The 16,837-nt window shown below is 42.0% G+C and overlaps 2 protein-coding genes across 3 annotated transcripts; one reads left to right on the forward strand and one right to left on the reverse strand.

Annotated features, from left to right (window-relative positions):
- Positions 1–594: 594 nt before the first annotated feature.
- matr3l1.2 (matrin 3-like 1.2) lies at positions 595–14,124 on the reverse strand. Of its 2 annotated transcripts, XM_023992049.2 has the most exons (20): positions 14,036–14,124; positions 12,025–13,032; positions 11,582–11,643; positions 11,298–11,336; positions 10,228–10,337; positions 9,828–9,892; positions 9,532–9,648; positions 8,394–8,519; positions 8,025–8,207; positions 7,398–7,522; positions 6,659–7,286; positions 4,744–4,870; positions 4,419–4,561; positions 4,179–4,307; positions 3,977–4,099; positions 3,740–3,870; positions 3,302–3,614; positions 2,910–3,069; positions 1,381–1,496; positions 595–1,199 (listed from the first exon to the last, which is right to left on the reverse strand). In XM_023992049.2, exons 2-20 carry the CDS (start codon positions 12,817–12,819, stop codon positions 1,137–1,139), a joined length of 3,555 nt encoding a protein of 1,184 aa, XP_023847817.1. In that variant the 5' UTR covers positions 12,820–13,032; positions 14,036–14,124; the 3' UTR covers positions 595–1,136. The 2 variants fall into 2 exon arrangements, with proteins under 2 accessions (XP_023847817.1, XP_070300762.1); XM_070444661.1 differs by lacking the exon at positions 14,036–14,124 and having other exon boundaries at positions 12,025–14,027.
- A 22-nt stretch (positions 14,125–14,146) lies between these two features.
- LOC111967184 (polyadenylate-binding protein-interacting protein 2) lies at positions 14,147–16,713 on the forward strand. The gene is made up of 4 exons (XM_023992050.2): positions 14,147–14,247; positions 14,813–14,955; positions 15,137–15,313; positions 15,877–16,713. Exons 2-4 carry the CDS (start codon positions 14,818–14,820, stop codon positions 15,931–15,933), a joined length of 372 nt encoding a protein of 123 aa, XP_023847818.1. The 5' UTR covers positions 14,147–14,247; positions 14,813–14,817; the 3' UTR covers positions 15,934–16,713.
- The last annotated feature ends 124 nt before the right edge of the window (positions 16,714–16,837 follow it).

The following is a 16,837-nucleotide window of genomic DNA, read 5'->3' on the forward strand; positions in this document are numbered from 1 at the left end:
AGGTCCTGGGATGGTTACACGCGGTCTGCAGTTGTGAGGCCTGTTGGACGTACTGCCAAATTCCCTGAAACAACATTGGAGGCACCTTATGGTAGAGAAATTATCATTCAAATCACCGGCAACAGCTCTGGTGGACATTCTCAGATGATCCCGCAGGTGAAGAAGCCAGATGTGGAGGTCTTGGTCTGGCGTGGTTACACGTGGTCRGCGGTTGTGAGGCCGGTTGGACAGACTGCCAAATTCTCTAAAAATGACGGCGGCAGCTTATGGTAGAGAGATTAACATTCAATTCACCGGCAACAGCTCTTGTGGAAATTCAATTCTCTGGCAARAGCTCGGGTGGACATTCCTGCAGTCAGCATGCCAATTGAGACATCTGTGGCATTGTGTTGTGACAAAACTGCACATTTTAGTGGCCTTTTATTGTCCACAGCACAAGGTGCACCTGTGGAATGATCATGCTGTTTAATCAGCTTCTTGATATGCCACACCTGTCAGGTGGATGGATTATCTTGGCAAAGGAGAAATGCTCAGTAACAGGGATGTAAACAAACTTGTGCACAACATTTAAAAAATAAGCTTTTGATGCATCTGAAAAATTTCTGGGATCTTTTATTTCAACTCATGAAACATGGGACCAACACATTACATGTTGAATTTATATTTTTGTTCATTATACTTTCAAGCAATGCAATCATGTGAACGTCTGCATGGGAGGCATTTATTAATTAAAATGATCAACCAAGCTCCTTTTAGACTCTTGCCCTAATATAATTGGTTACAGTATTTCTCGTCTCTGCATCACAACAGTCGGGGAAACAATCAAAAGACCAGCATCTGACAGGAATGTAGTCCAATGCAAATCAAAAATGTGTCTCGCGCTTATAAATTTAGCAAGACGAGTCATCAGAAAACATTAAAAACAAAACCCAGGCATACAAAACTCCCTACATTCTCCAGACCAGACCCATCATGGTTGGTTCCTCCTGGTACAGTACATTGGTTAAAATAAAAAAGTTACAAAACTGTATGACTAAACATGAAAGCTTAAAAAAAAAAAAAAAAAAAAATGCTGAAACTTCCACTCTAGCGTTACAAACTAACTCTATCCACGTGTAAACAGTTCCTGTCATTTCCTACACGGGAGTCTTCGTCCCTGTGGTACTTTGAGCTTTGGCCTTCTCCTTTTCCAGATGTTTCTGAAAGAAAAAAATAAAATAAGGGACAGCGTTTAGATTTCAGAGCAAATGTTTTTCTGACGCTGACAAGTGTTTGATATAAAGTCAGAGACGTATTGGTGTGTTTTGTGTCAGAGCTTTAAATGACTGCTTAGATATTTTGGTATATCTGCTAATTGACTAAAATATTGTATATGTTTACCTTGAGTTTTTGGTAGTGAGATTGACTGCTGCAGTGAACCTTCTTGGCTGTCTCCTCATTGGAATAGAACAGGAAACAGACTCTACAATAGTATCCCATCTTCACATATTCAACACCTGCAATCAGACAACAGTGTCACTATGATGTTTGGTTGTAAGAATTTCACTGTAAGGTCTACACCTGTTCTATTCAGGGCACGTGACAAATAACATTTGATTTGAACATTTGGTTATAATGTATGAAATATGATATAATCTACATGGTCAAAAGTATGTGGACACCTGCGCGCTGAACATCTCATTCTAAAATCATGGGAATTAATATAAAGTTGCCCCCCCCCCCTCTTTCACTCCTACAACAGCTTCCACTCTTCTGGGAAGGCTTTCCACTAGATGTTGGAACTTCCATTCAGCCACAAGAGCATTAGTGAGGTCGGGCACTGATGTTGGGTGATTAGGCCTGGCTCGTAGTCGGCGTTCCAAATTCATCCCAAAGGTGTTCGATGGGGTTGAGGTCAGGGCTCTGTGCAGGCCAGTCAGGTTCTTCCACACCGATCTCGACAAACCATTTCTGTATGTACTTCGCTTTATGCACGGGGGCATTGTCATGCTGAAACAGGAAAGGGCCTTCCCCAAACTGTTGCCACAAAGTTGGAAGCACAGAATTGTCTAGAATGCCATTGTATGCTGTAAGGTTAAGGTTTCCCTTCACTGGAACTAAGGGGCCCGAACCATGAAAAACAGCCCCAGAKCATTACTCCTCCTCCACCAAACGTTACAGTTGGCACTGTGCATTGGGGCAGGTAACGTTCTCCTGGCATCCGCCAAACCCATATTTGATGTTGGACTGCTAGATGGTGAAGCGTGATTCATCACTCCAGAGAACGCGTTTCCACTGCTCCAGAGTCCAATGGTGGCGAGCTTCACACCACTCCAGCCGAGGTTTGGCATTACGCARGGTGATCTTAGGCATGTGTGCGGCTGTTCGGCCATGGAAACCCATTTCAAGGAGCTCCCGACGAACAGTTCCTGTGCTGACGTTTCCAGAGGCAGTTTTGAACTCACAACCGAGGACAAACAATTTCTACGTGCTTCCGCACTCGGCGGCCCTGTTCTGTGAGCTTGTGTGCCCTACCACTTTGTGGTTGAGAAGCTGTTGCTCCGAGATGTTTCCACTTCACAATATCAACACTTACAGTTGACCTTGGGCAGCTCTAGCAGGGCAGAAATTGAAAGTCACTGAGCTCTTCAGTAAGGCCATTCTACTGCCAATGGTTTGTCTACGTAGATTGCAAGGCCGTTTGCTCGATTTTATACATCTGTCTGCAACAAAAAAAATAACTGAATCCATTAAATTAAAGGGGTGTCCAGATACTTTTGTCTGTGTAGTGTATATATTTTTAATGTGATGGACAAGAGTTGCCTGACAGAAAATTTAATTATTCTATATGTTATAAAAAAAATTAAAGTCTTTCTAAATGCATAGAAAACCATTTTCCCTCTAGAGTATTCATCTGAGCATGTCCTTACCCACTGGGTGGTTAGGCTCATAAGGCCCCAGAGGAACAGGACTGGTTGATGACAGCTTCCCCTCGGCCTGGGATGGTGTGCTAGCAGTCTCTCCATTCTCCTCAACGCTCCTCACACTCACTATGGAAATRGGCGTCTCGTTTTCCTCCATTTTGATGTTCTACAGTATAGAGCAATAGAGAGTCAGTTCCTTACCTTCGGTTGACAAACTAAAACTGCCTCGGGTTACATCCCAAAATGGTGTCATATTCCCCATCAGATCATCATAGAGGAATTGCTGATGATGACAGCGAACTACGTTTGACCAAAGCCCCATAGGACTGTGAGCCGTAGTAATACACTATAGTGAATATGGTGGCATTTTCAGAACAACCAAAGCCAGATAAACTTACCATGTCAGTGTCAATCTTGTGTACAGCTGAGTTCTCAGAGGGTTGACCGTGTTCTCCCTGGACCTCCTCCTCCTTCCTAACCTCTACCTCACTCTGCTCAGTGGGCGTCTCCATCTCCTCCTTGTCTTCTTTGTCAYGCTCGTCTGCCGAGGATGCCGCCGTCTCCTCTCTGGACTTCTTGACTGGAGGTTCTTCATCCTGCTTGGCTGAGCTTTTGGCTGCTGAGCTCCTGTGGGAGCTCGTTTCACTGCCRGATCGCTCCCTCTTCGACGMCCTCTTCTTCTCCTCGGAGTCAGGGCCTGGTGGTCGGTGTCTAGTGTGGGAAAGAGCATTTCATCTTTAGTGTCGCGGAAGAGCAGCATCTTAGTAGTGACAGAAATAAGTTGAAATGTACAACGCTCACAGCAATTACATGAAATGTTGTTTCATTTGACTCACCCGTATTTGAGTTGTTTGTACTTCCTGCTCACGTACACCGTTAGTCGCTTGCCCTCGAATTTAGGGGGCGTGTCCTTGTAGGTCTCAGACATTCTCTCAGCGTCCTCTCCACGTTCCATCTCAATGAAACACTAGAAATTAAATAATTAACATACAAAACAAAATTTGGATTTCTATTGTATCCCACTCGTTTCCAAGAAGCTCTGTAGCCGAAGAGAGAACAAGATATTTCATTACCTCGTTGCGAGATCTGTTCAGGAAATAGCGTCTCACTTTGCCGAACGGTTCAGCAATTTTCAGAAGAGAGGCGTCTGAGGATTTGAAGTGGGGGATCTGTCCCACGTATACCACTCTCCCACTCTGCAAGAAGATCAGYAAACATTACAAAACAACTTCTACTGTAGAAGGCTGACCAACAATCTGCAGGTACGGAGCTCACCTGAATGGTAGCGTATGTCTGTGAATGGTAGATTTTCACAGATTTCCCACACACAGTTGGTGTTACATTCCCACTGTAGAAATTGACCATTGCTTTTGCCTCCTCTTCTGAATTGAGTTGCAGAAAGGCCTAGGTTCACCAACAAACAAAAGATACACAATAGGMACACGTTGCCTTCACTATTTTTCGCTTCACTGTCAAATTAATCTATCAACCAACCAACCAACTAACTAACTTTACCTCGGGTCTCACGTCAAGCACCAGGTGCTGAACTACTGTACCGAAGGGTTTGGCCAGGGCCAAGATCTCGTTCAGAAAACCATAGGCTCGTTTAAATCCCACAACGTTGACCACTCTCAATCCCCCTATTTTCTTATAGCTTCCTGCAGAGAGAATGAGAGCGACAATTACACAACTGTTTACTTTTCCAACAACAGTTGCTGTAGCTTATTTTCACGTGGGGCGACACTGTAGCAATGGTTTTCAATTCCACAGACGCTGTCATCAAGCATCCTAAATTAAATGATCAAACATCATGCTAGGAGGTGAAGTTAATGTTGTTTACCTGAAGAGGAGTACTTTTCTTTGGATGAGGAGTCCTGTCTCTCCAAGTCATCGTCCTCTGCCAGCTCATCCAGAGTCACAAAGTCATCCATGTTCTCTGGGAAATCCTGCTCCATGCTGCCCTCCTCCTGTCGGAAAGGAACAACATGTATGTCAACATATTAGTTACATATTCAACATAAAAGTACCAGTTAAAAGTCTGGACACCTACACATTCAAGGGTTTCTTTATTTTTACTATTTTCTACATTGTAGAATAATAGTGGATACATCAAAACTACGAAATAACACATATGGAATCATGTAATAACCAAATAAGTATWWAAAAAAATCAAAATATTTTATATTTGAGATTCTTCAAAGTAGCCACCATTTGCCTTGATGACAGCTTTGCACACGCTTGGCATTCTCTCAACCAGCTTCACCTGGAATGCTTTTCCAACAGTCTTGAAGGAGTTCGCACTTATGCGGAGCACTTGTTGTCGGCTTATCCTTCACTCTGCAGTCCAACTCATCCCAAACCATCTCAATTGGATTGAGGTCGGGTGACTGTAGCAGATAGGTCATCTGATGCAGCAATCCATCACTCTTCTTCTTGGTCAAATAGCCCTTACAGAGCCTGGAGGTGTGTTTTAGGTCATTGTACTGTTGGGGGGAAAAACGATAGTGGAACTAAGCCCAAACCAGATGGGATGGCATATCGCTGCAGAATGCTGTGGTAGCCATGCGGGTTAAGTGTGCCTTGAATTCTAAATAAATCACAGACAGTGTCACCAGAAAAGCACCATCACACCTGCTCCTCCATGCTTCACGGTGGGACCCACACATGCGGAGAGCATCCGTTCACCTACTCTGCGTCTCACAAAGACACTGCGGTTGGATCCAAYATTCTCACATTTGGACTCATCAGACCAAAGGACACATTTCCACCGGTCTAATGTCCATCTCTCGTGTTTCTTGGCCCAAGCAAGTCTCTTCTTCTTATTGGTYTCCTTTACTAGTGGTTTCTTTGCAGCAATTCGACCACGAAGCCCTGATTCACGCAGTCTCCTCTGAACAGTTGATGTTGAGATGTGTCTGTTACRTGAACTCGGTGAAACATTTATTTGGGCTGCAATTTCCGAGGCTGGTAACTCTAATGAACTTATCCTCTGCAGCAGAGGTAACTCTGGGTCTTCCTTTCCTGTTGGCGGTCCTCATGAGAGCCAGTTTCATCATAGCGCTTGATGGTTTTTGCGACTGCACTTGAAGAAACTTTAAAAGTTCTTGAAATGTTCCGTATTGACTGACCTTCATGTCTTAAAGTAATGAACCGTCGTTTATCTTTGTGTATTTGAGCTGTTCTTGCCATAATATGGACTATCTTATGTATACCACCCCTACCTTGTCACAACACAACTGATAAGCTGAAACACATTAAGGAAAGAAATTCCACAAATTAACTTTGAACAACGCACATCTGTTAATTGAAATGTATTTCAGGTGACTACCTCATGAAGCTGGTTGAGAGAATGCCAAGACTGTGCAAAGCTGTCATCAAGGCAAAGGGTGGTTACTTTGAAGAATCAAACAAAATATATTTCGATTTGTTTAACACTTTTTTTGGTTACTGCATGATTCTGTGTGTTATTTAATAGTTTTGATGTCTTCACTATTATTCTACAATGTAGAAAATAGTAAAAATAAAAACCCTGGAATGAGTAGGTGTCCAGACTTTTGACTGGTACTGTATGTCAACATATTAGTTACATATTCAAAATAAATGTTTACAATATGAACAATATACATTTTTTATTTTATTTAAGGGAGATATGTCACTGTGCTCAACAGAACAAAAACACAAGAGTAGCGCCAACTTGTAAGCAAGACAAATATAATATTTTCTTGGACTGTAAATGTTTTCTGTTGTTGACCTACCTGGTCTGCAGGTAGTTGTTCCTCATGCATCTCTGAGCTCTCTGCTGGCTCTGAAGACGGCATGTCATCCTTGTCCTCGGTCTCTGGCTCATCTGTAGTGGCTTCAGTTTCCATCTGTTCACTCTCAGGCTCTCCCTCTGCTTTCTCCTCTGGATCAGGCACAGTCCCCTCCACCTCTGACCCCTCAGCCTTCTCGGTGACATCACTACTGCTCAGAACCTTTGCAGTGCTCGGAACATCGTCAGAGTCCGGAGCAGGTTCCTTCTCCTCCTGGGATTCCAGACTGGTGTTGGCAGCAGTCTCTGGGTCTTCCGTCACGGCTTCAGCCTTGTCCTCTGACGGCCCATCATCACGTGAACCTTGGTCTCCCTCTCCTTTGCACTCCTCAGCTTCATCTCCCTCCATCACACCAGCCACCTCGTCACCTGACCCCTCTCCCTCTCTCCCTGACCCCTCTCCCTCTGCACTGCAGTCCTCTCCTTTTCGTGGTTCCTTCTTGCCCTCTTTGGCTTTGCTGCTAGAGGAAGATTTAGCGCTCCTGGAGGAGGAACCTCTGTCTTTGGGCCCAGTACTACTGTTGCTTCTCCTTCTCTTGTCATCCATCAGTTTGTTGGAGCGATTACTCACACTGTTACAGACAGACAACAATCCACAATCAGTACAGCGACCTCTGTGAAAAAAGGCCAACTAAGTCCTCTAATATGATAATGAAGCACTGAATCAATCTTGGAATTCTTACTTTAAGGTCTTGTACTTGGTACAGATGTTTAAGCGGACACTCTTTCCATGGATGGTCAGTGGATTCAGAGTGTAGTACTTCACCAACATCTCTGCATCCTCTGCAGACTCCAGCTGAACAAAGGACTTGGAAGACAAACGCAAACGTTGATACATTTTAAGCTTTCATGACAGATCCAGAATATAATAAAAAAGTATATCCTCAAGCCTCCTTGRYGCATGCCTAAGGCACGTTCACACAGATGAGCAGGGACCCTGGGCATCTTTCTTGTGGGGTTTTTCAGAGTCAGTAGAAAGGCCTCTTTAGTGTCCTAAGTTTTCATAACTGTGACCTTAATTACCTACCGTCTGTAAGCTGTTAGTGTCTTAAGGACCGTTCCACAGGTGCATGTTCATTAATTGTTCATGGTTCACTGAACAAGCATGGGCAACAGTGTTTAAACCCTTTACAAATGAAGATCTGTGAAGTTATTTGGATTTTAACGAATCTTCTTTGAAAGACAGGGTCCGGAAAAYGGGACGTTTCTTTTTTTGCTGAGTTTATTAAAAAAATTATATGCGCCATTTAGCAGACGCTTTTATCCAAACGTTAGTATATTTTTTATACAGAGAACAATAGGACTTTTACCTCATCAGTTAGAAACAAGTGTTTCTCCACGGTGCCGAAGCGCCGCGCGATGGTGAGGAGTTCCTGCTTCTTCTCATTCTCACGCGGCAAGTTGGAGAAGAAGACTACCTGCGATTGGTTCGCTGGCGCTGGCTCTTTGCCTTGTTTCGCCTCCCGGTTGATTCTCTCAGTTCTGCTGTCTTTCTGTATTCAGAAAGAGGAACATATTACGTGTACTGATCTGCATGCATGATCACTGCTTGAATTGAATGGGGTAGTTAACGGTCAGCAAAGATAGATATGCAGCTGAGTGATTTGAAGTATTTCATCTATACAACAGATACAGGCAAAACTAATGAAAATAGATTAATAAGGACACTCCAATATTACCTGAATCACCATGATTTCCTTGGACAGATAACAAGTGATTTGTTTCCCATACAACACCGCTGGGGTCTGCTGGTAGAAGCTCACCACATCCCTAGCTTCCTTATGAGTCTCCATTTCTAAAAAGGCCTGTGGAGTAGAAATACGCATCATGAACCCTGTGTTACAGGACCAGTCAGCAGGTGCTCTAATACAACAACGTCATCCGCTTACTTCTGTTAAAAATAGGTACTAAGAGCAAGTCAAGCGTTTGAAAGAGTTTGCATTGTGATCTATATAATTCCAGTTGTACTGTAATAGGTTAGTTACTCTGTTGAAGCAGAATTTATATATACATTGTAATAAGAGGAAAGTGGTGTGAAAACACAAAAGGGGTGGTTTCCTGGACACTCAAATTAAGAATCTTTATCGTCAARGACTAGGGGCGTCATTTCTCAAAAGTGTGTGGGCACAATTTTTTATATATATATTTTTTAAAGACAACCTCGCGTTGTGCGACAGTTTCCCCTGCAAAGATTGGTCTTAATCAAGTTTGAACTTGAGGGGGAAGCGTGTGTATTTCCCCTCACTTCTCAGACCATGCATACGCAGAATTTCTAGTGGTTGATCAATTGCATTGCAAGGAAATATTGTTGTGTTTTTTTGGAGGGGGGGGGGGGTTAATTGAAGTGTTTGAGGCATGGGAATTCTAATAATGGTCGGCCAATAAAAACAGAAGGTAGGTCTAATGTGAAGACAGATGTATTTGCCGTTGGGGAAGGAGATTGTATAGGAGCACATTGACGGATATGTTTCTAATACTTTTATTTGGTCAGAAATGTTTGTTTAAATAGTCACAGCAAAATATTAAAACATTCTGCCCACACCTCTACAGAAATGTGATCAAATTTACCATTGCGCTTTAGAAACTGTCATGACCCAGTTCCAACATTTCCAAATCACACAGCAAATGAGTGCGTTTTCCCAGGCGGGGTTGTAACGCTTGTTCACGAGCGCAGAAATACAGTATGGCTCTGACTTATCATAAAAATTTATTTGGATAAATCCCATTAGTTTGTTGAGCACGCAAATTCTAGAATGTCCACGCAGGCCCAGAATTGAACATGCCCCTGGCAAGGTGGCACAAAGTGTCGTGCTTTACCTTGTTCTTCAGTACCAGGTGTTCACAGAGAGTTCCAAAGGGTTCAACCAGGGCGAACAGGGCTTTGTTAGACAGAGGACTCCTGTCATATTTAGCCACCACTACTTTGCTTCTGATCTGAGGAGGAGAACAGTTCAGACAGATACAAAAACAGGTTGAATCCATGACTTTCACACCAAAGACATACCAGTAAAATACATACCAGTAAATTTTGATGAGGACTTACCTGGTCACTGCATTGCAGTAAAAAGACTGTATTTGATCAAGATAATATCATGACAAATAAAACACATTACCTGCTTAGGTGCCATAGAGTGTTGATGTGGCTTGCCTGATCCAACATTAGATCCAGCACCCCCACCTAAAAAGACATAAGAGGTTTTTATATATATATATATCTTCCTTTGTCCCTAGACTGATTACAGGGTCAGGAAGCCAATATGTCATTTAGTAATTTGGGTGAACTAGGCCTATCCCTTTAATGACAATGATAACATGGTAATGAATACAAAAATTCATCAGTAAGTGACAGGAATAAGTATACATTGGTTGCATCCGAAAAGGTACCCTATTCCCTATATAGTGCACTACTTTTGGCCAAAGCCCTATGGAACCCTAATGAAAAGTAGTGCACTAAAAGAGAAGAGGATGCCATTTCAGACACAGGCGTAATCTTTCACACAAACACAGCATTACCCCAGCCGGAGCTCATGCGCCCTCCTCCAGCCTGCTGCCTTTCAGCCATGGGGATTGGTCCCAGGAGACCGGCTGATTGATTGGTGGTCTCCAGTTGATGAGACCCACCYCTGAAAAGGGACAAACATGAGATTCAGTCTAATTACATAAGACTGATTCAGCCACGTATTTAAAGTGCAACTTCACTTCCTGAGTTGGCCTCGTTTTATATTTGGTTCATTAAGAAATCCATGACTTGTGTCCATGACTTAATTCAAACTCGAGTTGGTTTTGGGGTGTGGTTGTCTCGTGTGTGTGTGTGTGTATGTGTTCGCAGGTGGCAAGAGTTAAACAAATTATTTAGACAATTAATTTTAGCTGACTGGTGTGCGACGGCGGTAAATTTGGTTTGAATTTGGATAGCCTATCCCCGGGGCTAGTTAGGAGCCGTCAATAAATTAAACAATGTAAATGAGATAATATTCTCATTCCTTTTAGTTCTCAATAAATGCTTTCAATATTTGTAAATTAATTRCTGCAATTTATAGTTGGTTTGAGGGTAAGTCATTGAAATTTCAACATATTGTCCCCGTTTATCGATGGTCCCTAACTAGCCCCATAGGGATATCCAAAGGCAACCCAAATTTACCAAAGGGATTCCAATCGGGTCGAGTGCAGCTGCACGCCAAATTTATAATTTCTAGTGTGATGCCAGCTGTCGGCAGGATTAAAACAAAGCCAACCTTCGTTTATGTTGTGATGCAGTCAAGGACCACAAGCCTCACAAAACTCTGTTTTGGACAAGACGGACTTTATGACCAAAATGACCGTATTTACACTCTGTAGTCAATGTTGACAGTAGAATAAATGTTTCACACTCATAGATGCCACATAGGCTGTTTTCTAAATGAAAAGTTGTTTTTTTAAGGGGCAGTTACTCTTTAAAGTCTAAACACCTGAAGGTTTCTTGTTAACTGGTTCTTGTTCTTTATCAACTCTTGGGACTAATATTTGCAAACATGTTATAACAACCGGCGTGTGTGTGAGAAAGAGAGAGCGTGTGTGCACGTGCGGGAAAGTGAGACACATACCTTCTGCTTGTGGCCATGTGTGGATCCCATTCTGGGTACCTAAAGATCATGGGAGAACATTGGTCAAAAATGATTGATGGTTCACACAATTTTATTTTAAAATATATATATTTTCCCRTCTCTCTTCGTGCATTAGTTCAAGCAGGCAGGGTAAAAGTTGTATACAGACCTTTCAGTGTGTATCACATTCTTCAGTGGCTATTTGAACATTAGTCAAAACAACCTTGTTGCTAAAAAAAGGTCTTTACATAACGTAGTGTGTTTGAAGAGGAATAGTAACTTACATTTGCAGGAGGAGCCTCTGGTTTTCTGTGTGGCGTAATCCATCCGTGTGCTGGTTCCACTCCTGCAGACCAAGACACCCACTGGATGAGTGACTGATTTACTGAATACATACACTGTGTACATCAATTGGCTCCCACACCAATTAGAAAGCAAAAGGGTGAWTAAACTACGGCTCTTCAAAAAAGGAGAAAGAAGCTGAATAAGTGGAGATATGATGCTAATATAAAACAGACTTGTTGAATCATTACTTAGTGTACTGTAGAATTGGCTTTTCATCACTTGATAAATCAAAAGATATAAAATATTTGATTATAAAATTCAAAAAAGTGGTCTTGAATTGAAAGTGTCCGTGCGTGCATGAGAGTAGCAATCAAAATGAGATCAGAGCAGACGGTGTGAAATAGACAGGTAAAGTGGAAAATGAATTGGAGTTAATACTCACCATGGTAGAATGCACGTCAAAATCACAAAGAGCGCACACATGGGGAAACATGTGAGGTATAACTCCTAAGAAGTCCTGCACTTTGCCTTGGGACGGGGAACCCATTCTCCTGGTCATAAAGACACTGTCTGCCGCTGAGGGGGGACCCATGCCCATACCGCTGTAGCGATCATGGGAAAGATCTGAATACCACCCTGGATCTCTTGCACCACTGCCGTGGCCATAGTCGAGTTCGTACCTTCCAGCTGAAGTGTCTTGGATAGAACTGTAGCCCAAGTCTCCTTGCTGAGCGTGGGCCGAAGCTTTGCCGATGGAACCACCCAGTTTGCCAACACGCATGTCGCCCCAGTCGTCTCTGCTGGCTCTGTATGAGGGCTCAGAGGAGAGGCCGGACAGGTCCCCTCTAGAGTTGCCTGCCATGCGTCTGTCAGACTCCACCTTCCGGTTCTTAAGCTGCATTATAAGGTGAGGCAAGGTCTCCACACTAATGTTGTCTTCTGGGATCTGTGCCAGCATGTCTAGGTCAGCGGGCGACAGGCCCAAGCTGGCAAACAGCTTCATGGAGTTGCCAATGTGGCTGCCACCACCACGACGGGACAGCTGCGGGTCACGGTCACCCTCACCACCCCCCATACCCGAGGACATGCTGTGCAACTGTCTGGAGGTTGAGCCATGATGGAGACTGTCTGAACGCTGTTCATTCATGCTGAAGTTGAGGGTCTCAGCAGCAGCCAGGAGCCCGCGTCCCACAGCAAAGCCTTTCTGAGAGCTATCAGATGGAATCTTCTGGGACATGGCAATCCTCAAAATGGCTGACGTGCTCTAAACTAACTCAAAGTGAGATTACACAGCACAATAACAGAATAAGGAAGCAGTTAAGTGAGGGCCAATTTAGAAGTCTTTGAACGAAGAGAAGATTCAGTCAATTCAAAAACTGACAACGACGTGGCAACAAGTCAACGTGGATGAGGAAAAGGAAAACTCTCCTCTTCATCTGATGGAATATTTCTGCAGAAACATAATGGTGAAAGTGTAGGGTGTAAGTTCTTGTCTGCCACCCTCCTCCACAGTTAGCATGGGGATATGGAGGTGCAAACAACACTGTCCGCAGCCAGGTTCAGTTAGCCTACAATGTACAGATAGCAAGTGTAGAGAGAACGGCCCAATTGAAATAGTAGTCAATTGAACTGTGTTCAGAATCAGAATGTTAGCTTTATATGAAAGAAACAGGAAGAACCATTTATAAAAGCATTGAAGAGACCACTCACAGAAAAGGAGGGAAATGTACAGTAAAGATTCAGACGTGAATTGACCTCATACGAAAGTAGAGGAAGATATACAGTATCAATTAACTGTATGTCATAGCCAGAAGAGAAGATATATCAAACATGGGTTCATCTTCATAGAGAAAGGGTAATGCACCAAGTGACCAACAATTGTCCTAACTGCAGTTTGGACACAACTTGAAAAAGAGCTTAAAATGTTTAGTTACAAGGTTACAATGCTTAAAAAGGGAATTTGAATCCAGTCTCTGGATCAGAACACTCTTAGATCCAGCTATAGCAAAGACAACAGTATAGAGAATGTATCGAAACATTAGCTATTCAAGTTGCTAGCTAACACGAGATGCAGCTAACCGCAAGAGCTGGTTTTTCGCTTTTTGTCTGTGCTGCCAAAAACATTTCTACTCAGTACGTGAATATTTGCTGAATCCTGTGCGTASGAGATATAAACACGTTTAGTTTGAAGATAATAGTAACTAACTAAATGTTAATAGGTAACAGCAGCATAACATATATTTGATGTGAAAGGCAAGGCCTCTGGCCTAGCTAGCTTACGAAGCTAATTTGCTGGCAGCGAGCTGAATGTTTTCATCATGAGATGTATATTATGCTTCAAAAAAAATAGGAGATCAGTATAAACAATATATATTCGTAATTTGTAACGTTAGTTATTTTACAGTCAAACGAAGATTTCACGAATTTAGGGAACTCWGGTTTATTGTCCTTACCTGCGCAGGATGGGCTCACGCGGCGTTGAAGCTATATAACGAAAGTCTCAAGGAGGATGCGCCCTGATCACGTGGGAGGGTCATAGGATTCGTCCAATCTCTGACGCTCAACATGTAAACAACAGCCTCAGCGGCCATTATTGTTCACTTGTCTTGGAAATAAGAGTTGGAAAGAAACAAAAGCAKCAACGACAGCTTTGAACCTTCACCTGGTAAGTTGACTGTTATGAAATATATCGTAACGTTATATTAACATTGCTGTGGTCCATATAAAACAGAAATGTGTGTGCCTACTTGCTGCTTTTAGCCTTTATATCGAGTCGTCTTAACAAAGGTAGACACGTTTCTTTAAATAAATATAATCTTTATTTAACTAGGCAAGTCAGTTAAGAAGAAATTCTTATTTACAATGACGGCCTACACCCCAACGACGACGTTGGGCCAATTGTGCGCCTATGGGACTCCCAATCATGGCCGGTTGTGTTACAGCCTGGATTCGAACCAGGGTGTCTGTAGTGACGCCTCTACCACTGAGATGCAGTGCAAAATCACTGAATTACTGAAGCGGTCTAAGGACCGCTGCGCCACTCGGGAGCCCGAAACTATAGTTAACTATAATCGCAGTGTTGCTGTCATTTTTAACTACTGTGTTTTTTCCCCCGAGTTGTTGATTGTTCATTGCTGTGTCTTATTATTACTGTGTTCTGAAATGTTGTATTATTTCTTCTGTTGGTCTATTTTTGAAGATACAGCTAACCTACCTCATCTTTGTTACAGCCAAAATGAAAGACCCAAGTCGCATCAACAACACCCCAAGTCTCAGCAACAGCGAACTTATCCTACATGGACAGTTCATCAATGATGACAATCCCTTTGCTGAATACATGTGGATGGAGAATGAGGAGGAATTCAACAGACAGGTACTCTAATTATTCTGCCTATTGATCAAGTACTAGATTAGGTAACTAGTTGATTTAATATTTCATGCCTATATCACACACAAAGAAATAGCTGTTTTTGTAATAGCAATGTATCATTATTTCAATAATTTAGTGTTGCGAAGAGTGGGTGTCTAAATAATTTTGAATGCTTTGTCTGCAGATTGAGGAGGAACTGTGGGAGGAGGAGTTCATTGAGCGGTGTTTCCAGGAGATGTTGGAGGAAGAGGAGAATGAATGGTTCATCCCAGCAAGAGATCTCCCTCCAACCCTCGGTCAACTCCAGGACCAACTCAACCTACTGGTCCTCTGTGACACAGGCTTCGTCGACGGCCTGGCGGTAAATGTTTCAGTGATTTTGGCTTGTCCAGGTTTCCTTAAAGTAAAGTCTGTGGAAAGTAGCCATTTTAGTTGGCCTAGTCCTAGTCTTGTGTAGGAAACCATTCATGCGCAGGATCAGGTGGCTTGCCAGGCTAGTCTCGTGTGGCCATCCTTCCAAATCTTGTCTCTTTGACTCATGAAAAGCCTGTGTTGCTGAGGCTAGCCTAGTCCCAGATATGTATGTGCTATCTTGCCACCACATTTCAAGTTTTATTAGTCGTATGTACGGGATACACAAAGGATACACCGTCCAACGAAATGTTTACTTGTAGGTTCCTTCTCGACAATGCAACAACAAAAATAAATAATAAAATATAAGAATACAAACAAAGTAAATTTCTCAGTAGAATAGAAGAACATTTTGAGCATACGTATAAAGTATGATTTTTGTCTTGTTTGGCAAGATAACACAGGCTGGAACATACTTTACTAAGAGTAGGCCTATAATATCTCCATTTGTTTTGATTTAATAATTTCTGTAAGCTTTGATTACATTTTTCCAAATGTTTTTTTTCTCTTTAGATCAACAGCAATTTGAACCCTGAAGCACAAGAATTCGTACCAGGATGGAAGCACTGAGACTAGTCCTCTGATGAACGAATCATCTGTCCACACTGAAGCCAGTGTAGCAAGATCTGTTGGAGTTCTGTTACACTGTTGCACTTAATGTGTTGCCAAAGTTTTCCAGCTAGCCCTGCATGTTTAACGTTTTGAATAATGTTGTGTATATAAATCATATGTTTGTTGTAACTCTTCTGAATGTAAAAACAGGGTAGGAGCCAGAAGACCTTTTATTTCCTTTTTGAATATTATAGGCCTATGTTATGTAAGTTGTTCTAACATACCTGCCCCATCAAATAATAATTTTCTGTTCAATCAAAACTAGTGGTTCATCTCAAAATCACAAGATGTATTTTTCGTTAGATCTTTGTGTTATGAATTCAGTAACAAAGTTCAGAGAACATATTTCTTTATACAGTCTCCTTTTGTTGAAATGCAGTTTGCTATGAGATTAATATGTAATATATTAGCCAGGTTTAAAGGTGGATGTTATAAATTAGATTACCTACTTTATAATATGTCTCTTATTTGTTTGTGTTCTACATTTATCTTTCTTTTCAGAGTCTGAAATGCCAGGCTTATTTTAGATTTTATTTTCATTGCACCTCTTCTTCCTGACATTATCTTTCAGAGCCTGGAGCTTGAAATCCTACTGCCATGTCGATGTTGACTTTAGTTTTTTCTAAATGCACCTAAAAGCAAAACTACTGTATAAAAACTTACCAAAACTATTGTACAAAAATAAAAAATAAAAATGTTTTTTTTCTTTAAGTATTTGAAAATAAATGTTGGACTATATATTTTGTGATTTCACACAACAAATCATGGCCCCTGATAAATTCATACTCTTGTTTTATATATAGTAAACAAACTGCAATCGATTTTTATGGGTGCGTTCGTAAATCCGCTCTGGCTATATACT

The sequence above is a fragment of the Salvelinus sp. IW2-2015 genome, linkage group LG8, assembly GCF_002910315.2.
Source record: "Salvelinus sp. IW2-2015 linkage group LG8, ASM291031v2, whole genome shotgun sequence".
NCBI lineage: Eukaryota > Metazoa > Chordata > Actinopteri > Salmoniformes > Salmonidae > Salvelinus > Salvelinus sp. IW2-2015.

Bases quoted from the DNA above. Each gene is read 5' to 3' on its own strand.
- LOC111967184 (XM_023992050.2), top strand. From the start codon at position 14,818: ATGAAAGACCCAAGTCGCATCAACAACACCCCAAGTCTCAGCAACAGC. The intron at 14,956-15,136 runs GTACTCTAATTA...CTTTGTCTGCAG, and splicing joins AGGAGGAATTCAACAGACAG to ATTGAGGAGGAACTGTGGGA. The intron at 15,314-15,876 runs GTAAATGTTTCA...TTTTCTCTTTAG, and splicing joins GCTTCGTCGACGGCCTGGCG to ATCAACAGCAATTTGAACCC.